Raw genomic sequence first — 8,496 nt, forward strand, 5'->3', positions numbered from 1 at the left:
CTGCCACTACTACTGCTGCTCCTACTTCTCTTGCTCCTGCCACTGCTACTGCTGCTCCTACTTCTCCTCCTCTTGCTACTGCTGCTCCTACTTCTCCTCCTCCTGCTACTGCTGCTCCTTGTAAAACAAGCGGAAGATCCTTGATTATGTCCAGTGACAATTAGAAAATGTGTTATACACATTCATCACACTGTTACATTGTGTTGTTGTTTTGCTTCATTTATTACACTGACACTATTGCCATGGGGCCTATAGGCAGATTAATGCTCCGTTCAGCCCACAATAGTAGATGAAGCCTGATCCAGAATGGACATATCTTAGTGCATAGTTGGCCACTCGGCCTGCAATATCCTGCTACTCTAAAGCCTGACACTGGATCCTATAGTGAAGAAGGGGGCCTGGGGTATTCTCTCTCTCTCCCTGCCTGGGTGTTAACGTACTGCACATGGGGGAGCATCCTTTGTGGTCCACCAATAGGCAATACCATTATGAGAAGTGCCACCCTACCATTATATCTCTAAAGTCCTTTTATCCCTCTAACCTCACCTCATCCTTTCTCTTTCATTATATTGCCCATTCTCTCTCCCTCGTTCCCTCCCTTGTTTTCTCTCCCTCGTTCCCTCCCTTGTTCTCTCTCCCTCATGCCCTCCCTCGTTCCCTCTCCCTCGTTCCCTCCCTTGTTCTCTCTCTCTCGGGTTGTCAGTTACAGTAACACACCACACTTGACCTAATTTTCCAATAACAACATCTTGACGAAGCAGGTGGGATTGGGAACCTTTCTCTCTGTGAAGTAATTGGGGAAATTGACACTGGATAAACAGTTACCAATGTTGTCATTATGGTCTTGACAAGCATAATCTTCATATTCTCTTTCTCTAAACTTACATTCTCTACTCTAGCCTACTGTTTGAAGCGGTTACATATGGCTTGGCTTGTACAGACACAGCAAAAGTAGAAACACAGCAGGCATTGAAGGATTATGTTTCAGTTTAGGAAAGGAAAAGAGCTTATTTCCCCAGCTTTAGGGGTTAGAGCCCGTAAGCTCAGCTAGTCCATCACCATAGCGGTTTTTAGAGACGAGCAAACAACTGTTACTAATTCATTACTTAGACCACCTGCTCAGTGTATTGGCCTACTAGGCAACTGTATCAAGATGTCTCTCATTGTCTTGAGAATACCTTATTCTATTTTCCTTCAGCAATGCAAACATGGGCCTAATGCTTTTATGTTAAAAAAATACACACACACTCATATATATATATATATATATATATATATATATATATATATATATATATATACACATTATCAATTCTTAGTTAGAGCTTTTCATTACGCTAGCCTATATTAAAACCAACAATATATATATATGGGCTATTTGTTGGTTTTAATATAGGCTAACGTGATGAAAACCTCTAACCAAGAATTGATAATGTTGTTTGGCTGCCTGTGTTTGGCCACTTAGAGGCCAATCGCTCTGTTCTGTGTGATGTTGTCATATAGAAGCCCCATGAATATAAAACACTTGTAGTTATGATGAAGAATTCTCAGCACGTTTTTTTTAAAGCAAACCCTGCCATGTGACATGAGCTCTGAAGCAACTTCCGCCTGAAATTCTCAAAATGTTGATTGACAGGTATTTACACGAATCAAAAAAAGCAACTAGATCAGTCTGATCAATCACAACGAAGGAAGGGCAGAACTTAGGTCTCGAAGTGAGTTGGCTCGTTTTGCGGTAGATAGTATCGAATGGACGTGGAAAGTTTACTGTTATTAGCATAAGATTGAAAACTTTGATTAGAATATGAATGGAACAACATACTCACACTTTGACAGTCAAGAACATGTTTTGAAATTAGGCGAAACATTTGAGAAACAACCCAAAGGTGCTTACCACACGGTGCGATGTAAGTGGCATTTTGATCATACTTGCTAGCTAGCTAACTTGCTGACGTATGCCAATGGATAGCTAGTTAGAAAACCCCAAAATATTAGTTTTACATGAAATAGCTAACTCGTTTGTCTAAATCACTGTCACTTTATTAAACATTTATCACATTTTCGTACTTTTGATTGGGCTTTTGGTTTACATCACTTGCTGCTGGTATGCAGTTTGTTAGCAACAATAGTGGCCTTGTGGCACCATCTGTAGGTGAACAGTGGCGACTGAAACTTCATTCTGTCAGAACTAACCAAACCAATAATATTTTTGTGTGGAGCCTACAGTCTGCTTGTATAATGTTGCTGTGTAATTCAGTAGTTTGTAACTTCTACTGTTCTCTTATCTCTTTGATTCAGATGACTTCAAACCAGCCTCCATTGACACCTCCTGTGAGGGAGAGCTGGAGGTGGGAAAGGGAGAACAAGTTACCATCACACTGCCCAATCTGGAGGTAAGAATTAAACATTATCATGTGTTTTACAGTTGATTATTGAAAAGTGCACATTTTGATTGTTTTCCCCCCCTTTAACTCTTGATATCCAGAAATTAACACACACACATATATATTGATTTTCCCCAGGGATCCACTGCCCCTGTAACAGTCTTCAAGGGATCCAAGAGGCCTTATATGAAGGAATGTATTCTCATTGTAAACCATGATACAGGAGAGTACCGTCTGGAGAAACTCAACAGCAACATTGCAGTCAAGAAGACCAGGTGGGTGGACAGAGTAGGGTCGACTTGTGTTAATTTGGGCACACTGTAGCACAACATTAGTGCAATGGAAAATTATAATTTCTTAATGGACAGTAACTCCGTTTCAAACTGCATCCTTCTGTTTCCTTGGTTACCTGGGCTGTCCAGATTCACTTGTCATTCAGATTTGTATTACTTACGTAGTTAGGAGCTATAAACTGTGTGTGTGTGTGTTTGTGTTTTCCAGGGCTGAAGGCAGCAGCAAGATCCAGTCTCGTATAGAGCAGCAGACCAGTCGTCTGAGCCAGCAGATGAAGACTAGCGTTAGCAGCAGCAGCAAAACCCCAGCAGGCTCCAAGAGCTCTCCTCCCAAAGAGAAGATGTCCCCTGCCTCCCCCATGGATGACATTGAGAGAGGTATGTAGACCATCAGTAATGCACAGGGCTCTAAATTAAAAACATTAATTCCCGACAGTGATCTCTGTCCCGACAGAGATCATTGCGGCACAGTGGTCACTTTTTCATGCTGCGGTTGGGAGCGGGCGGTCAGACAAATGAAAACATTTTGTTGTCCCACAGATTATTTGGAAAGGGCTGTCTTTCTGCTTTGTATGCGTTAGCCTACCTATTGTATTAAAAGCACATCTTTATTGCGTTATTCACACACACAATTTGCTGCTTTATGTTTCGTAGCCTACCTCTCCTCTCCGAGTTGGGTGTGCGAAGTCAAGTGTGCCTAGTATACATTATGTGTGGTCTCAATGAAATAGGGTAGGCTGCTTTTGTGGGTTGGGAGAGTGATGAATAAATCAGTCCTGCACAGACTAGAGGTCGACCGATTATGATTTTTCAACGGCGATAACGATTATTGGAGGACCAAAAAAAGCCGATACCGATTAATCTGACAATTTTTTTATTTATTCGTAATAATGACATTTACAACATTACTGAATGAACACTTATTTTAACTTAATATAATACATCAATAAAATCAATTTAGCCTCAAATAAATAATGAAACATGTTCAATTTGGTTTAAATAATGCAAAAACAAAGTGTTGTAGAAGAAAGTAAAAGTGCAATATGTGCCATGTAAGAAAGCTAACCTTTAAGTTCCTTGCTTAGAACATATGAAAGCTGGTAGTTCCTTTTAACATGAGTCTTCAATATTCACAGGTAAGAAGTTTTAGGTTGTAGTTATTCTAGGAATTATAGGACCATTTCTCTCTCTACCATTTGTATTTCATTAACCTTTGACTACTGGATGTTCTTATAGGCACTTTAGTATTGCCAGTGTAACAGTATAGCTTCCGTCCCTCTCCTCGCTCCTCCCTGGGCTCGAACCAGGAACTCAACGTCAACAGCCACCCTCGAAGCAGCGTTACCCATGCAGAGCTAGGGGAACAACTACTCCCAAGTCTCAGAGCGAGTGACGTTTGAAAGTGCGCACCCCGCTAACTAGCTAGCCATTTCACATCGGTTACACCAGCCTAATCTCGGGAGTTGATAGGCTTGAAGTCATAAATAGCGCAATGCTTGAAGCATTGCTCTATCAAATCATAGACTTAATTATAACATAACACACAGAAATACGAGCCTTATGTTATTAATATGGTCGAATCCGGAAACTATCATCTCGAAAACAAGACGATTATTATTTCAGTGAAATATGGAACCATTCCATATTTCATCTGACGGATGGCATCCCTAAGTCTAAATATTGCTGTTACATTGCACAATCTTCAATGTTATGTCATAATTACGTATAATTCTGGCAAATTAGTTCGCACTGAGCCAGGCTGCCCAAACTTTTGCATATACCCTGACTCTGCGTGCAATGAACACAAGAGAAGTGACACAATTTCACCTGGTTAATATTGCCTGCTATCCTGGATTTCTTTTAGCTAAATATGCAGGTTTAAAAATATAAACTTCTGTGTATTGATTTTAAGAAAGGCATCGATGTTTATGGTTAGGTACACGTTGGAGCAACAACATTTCTTTTTCGCGTGTGCGAATATTTGGTAACATTTGGGGGCACAGATGTGGGTAATATGGGTCAGGCCTTTTGACCTGGTTGGGATAGAAGCAAGTTGTTTTCGCTGTAGTAATGGTGCAACCACGCTAGTGAATCTGCATTCGCTTTTTTCTCCAGGGCACTTGGAAACAAATTGGTTGCACTTTAGAGCCCTGGTAGAGTGTCACGTGTAATAGCTGTCCTAATCTCAAACCATCTAGATTGTAGTCCATGGTCATATAAATACCCAGGCCTGATCTATATTGTAGTCCATGGTCATATAAATGCCCAGGCCTGATCTAGATTGTAGTCCATGGTCATATAAATGCCCAGTCCTGATCTAGATTGTCGTCCATGGTCATATAAATGCCCAGGCCTGATCTAGATTGTCGTCCATGGTCATATAAATGCCCAGTCCTGATCTAGATTGTAGTCCATGGTCATATAAATGCCCAGGCCTGATCTAGATTGTCGTCCATGGTCATATAAATGCCCAGGCCTGATCTAGATTGTAGTCCATGGTCATATAAATGGAACAATTGCTATGTTTGTAAATCCTCTTGTGTTGTGATTCAAGGTCAGTCACTGTTTTTGTATCTGTCCGCATGTGTCGGTGTGTCTTCCTATCTGTGTGTGTCCATGCGCACCAGAGCTAATGGCGGAGGCGAAGGTCATGGACCAGATGAGTAGTGGGGACTCGTCCTCAGACTCCCACAGCTCCTCCTCCAGTAGTGGGGACAGCTCCAGCAGTAGTGATTCTGAGAACGAGTCCCGGCACCCGCCTCCCCCCGGCCCCTCTGGGGGTCCCCTCACAGCGCCACCACCCCACCAGGGCATGCCCATCCTCACCACCGTTACCACCACCACCATCTCCTCACCACCTCGGGGTGGAGGACACCTCATGAGTACGCTAAGTAAGTTCATTCATTACGCTTTATTTTTCTTTGTCTGTCCCTCCCCTCCCTCCCTCCCTCCCTCTCTCTCCTCTCCTCAGTATTTAGGGTATAGTTTGAATACTTTAATGTTATATCGAACCATTTTATATTTCCATTGCTAGATCAGAATTTCTATTTGCATTGCTATGGATATAGGCTATACTGTATGAGTTAGGCCTATGCCAACTCTATAAGGCTAGAATTGTGACATGTCTGTTGATGGTTTTATGATGTTCGTACTTCCCCTTTTTTTTACAGAGAATGACCTGCAGTTAAGTGAGTCTGGCAGTGAAAGTGACGATGACTGACCAGTGAGAGACCACTGATTCTGTGGCGTGTCAGAGAGGTCCATCTGTGGACAGCTGCACTGACCTTCCCCTGGATGGCTGTCCTTTAGGGTCACAACAGGAGTGGAATGAGACTAGGGAATATGGAAGTGATCTTCTTAATGACAAATAAGACCAAACCCCTACACCTTTTGGAAGCAACACCCCTCACCAGCATTTCAGTTGAATGTGTCTTCATTGTTCTATCAATAGTCTCAGTTGTCGATATCTGTTAGTGCCTTTTTGAAAGAAATGGGTTAATAGCTGTGATCAATTCTCTTATCTACACATTTGATCTGTGTTATTTTCACTGTTCATTTTAGGTAGTGGTTACTCTCCAAGCTTCCGTTTTACTACGAGTTGGCCAGAGGGAACTGGGAACCATACTGCTGAATTGAACAGAGGAGGTATTTCTGTTATCAAGGATCAGCCACATCAATATCAGAATGGATTCCCCTTCATTCACCCATTTGGAAAGACTTCAAGCATCATATAGCGTCAGTGTTTCATTATTTAGCCGTTAGACTGTGACTACTGTGAAATATTTACTCTTAAAGGGGATAGGTTGAAGCAGTCTTATCATGTCGTTGCTTTATTAGGAATTATCTTAAAATTGTACTTTTGTTTAATATATGGCCTAGCAACATATCAAGTCTGAGGGGAATTTGAGGAAACTAGTGCACTACTTGAAGTGGATTGATTTAGCCTAGTGTGGGGTAAACGTAACTTAAAGATTTTGCTCAGTGATGCTACGTAATGTATTTGAAAGATTACTTGGCTTTGTTGCTTTAAACCTGCAATACTTGAATCTGATTTATGATTATATTTGACATATTTACTCAGAAAATCCAACAGCTTAATATATACTATGGGTGTCAAAGCAATGGGAGTGTATGTATGCACCTATAGCCTGATGCCAGTGAGAGTCTTACAGCCCTGCCTTTAGAACTGCCATTCCAATGACTACTATCCCTTCTGTTGTTATGGTTACTGAAGTGAATCTCAAAAGTATTTCCTTGATTCCCTGCATCCTTGATTCATTGACTCTTTCACAAAATGCATTGGAGGAGAAGGTCTGATAGGAGGTAGTTGGATCTTCTCTTCCAATGTGTTTTTAAAAGTTAATAAACAGAAAAAGAGGCTATTCATCATGGAATTCATGAGAATCCAGGAAATGCGTTTTGAGACATATCCCAGGTCATATCTCATATCTTAGTGTTGCACCCTCTCTAAAGTATTATGTTACAACAGTACGTTCGTCCCAATAATCTCTCCTTTCTCCTGAGGTGTGCACCTGTTCATGGATTTGAATGGAAATGGAAATGCACTATTCTACAAATCAATATTGGGGGGAAAAACAGACTGTTATGCTAATGTAATGCAAAACCTATATGCAAAGGAAAAATGCAGCAAAAATATGAATTGATGTAATTGTAATCTAGCTGAATATATTGATTAAAGTAATCTTGTCCTAGAGAGATTCACAGAACTTCACACCAGGGTAAGCCTACACAAAACACAGTTTTTATTTTGTTTCTAAAATCCTCTATGGGAAAAATAAAAGGTGTAAAAAATTATAGGAACCATTTGCCTGTTTGACTGCTAGCATTTCTGGGTATTATTACATCTCCACTGTGGGGCTCTGAGACTCTGATTTAAAAGGAATAGACTGGTGCAAAAAAACCTTTAATTTGCCCATGTTTACACCACTCCATTGCTTTTTAGATTTAGTAGTACATGTAATCTGGAATATCGGCCCATGGTACATGCACAGATAGAACAATGAGACAGATATTTCACCAGATGTAAAAATGTGAAGCATCCACTTGGCGTTTCCACTCACTACCAAATATGGTAGTAAGAAGAAACCCACTGGCCGACAGTGGGAGAAGATGGAACGAGATGGATTTTGGCCGACAATCTGGACATTTTCTCGTTGATTAAACATTTGATCTCAATACAGTTTCCCGTTCCCAAAACTATAATCTGTTATGGACAGAGTGGACTAAGTTTTATAAACTTTTATCCTTTGCAAAAGTTTTTAAAAATCGAGTTGTTTAGAAGGAGTGCAAAGGCGAATTGAGTTATTACACGAGCACTTCACAGAGTAGGCGTTCCCTAACGAAAATATGCAGATGTATACTAGAACGTGCCAATAGGATCTCACTAGCCCGTGTTTGGCTCTGCCCACCTCCTTGCTTGTTCTGCCCACTATGACTAATTTGTTCCCATTGGAAACGACAGGCTGTGTAATATATTGGTTTAGTTATAAAAATCTTTGGTACATATTTTAGTTTGGGAAATCTGATTTTACGTGTCCATTTAAACCACTGTAAATCCACTCCACAGTGGCCTGTCAATTTAAAACTTGTAATCTCTATCATAGAAACACCTAAAATGAACAAAACTGAATTTGGTATTGATATTTTTTTAAACAAGGTAACTGTTAACTCATTCTTTGCATATGTAACGCTAATGCTCAAAATAATCTGCAGTCATCTTCTCTTGAACCATACTCCAGATTTTGTATTTAGACTCATTACATCAGTTTAGACTTGTTTTGAGTAAAACAAGTAGCTGC

At 40.6% G+C, this 8,496-nt stretch overlaps 1 protein-coding gene across 1 annotated transcript; it reads left to right on the top strand.

The window, feature by feature from the left end:
- The first annotated feature begins 1,700 nt into the window (after window positions 1-1,700).
- On the top strand, window positions 1,701-7,492 carry LOC135547581 (ELL-associated factor 2-like). The gene is made up of 6 exons (XM_064976704.1): window positions 1,701-1,907; window positions 2,299-2,393; window positions 2,523-2,659; window positions 2,886-3,055; window positions 5,305-5,568; window positions 5,848-7,492. Exons 1-6 carry the CDS (start codon window positions 1,805-1,807, stop codon window positions 5,895-5,897), a joined length of 819 nt encoding a protein of 272 aa, XP_064832776.1. The 5' UTR covers window positions 1,701-1,804; the 3' UTR covers window positions 5,898-7,492.
- The last annotated feature ends 1,004 nt before the right edge of the window (window positions 7,493-8,496 follow it).

The sequence above is a fragment of the Oncorhynchus masou genome, chromosome 10, assembly GCF_036934945.1.
Source record: "Oncorhynchus masou masou isolate Uvic2021 chromosome 10, UVic_Omas_1.1, whole genome shotgun sequence".
In the NCBI taxonomy this organism is placed as follows: Eukaryota; Metazoa; Chordata; class Actinopteri; order Salmoniformes; family Salmonidae; genus Oncorhynchus; species Oncorhynchus masou.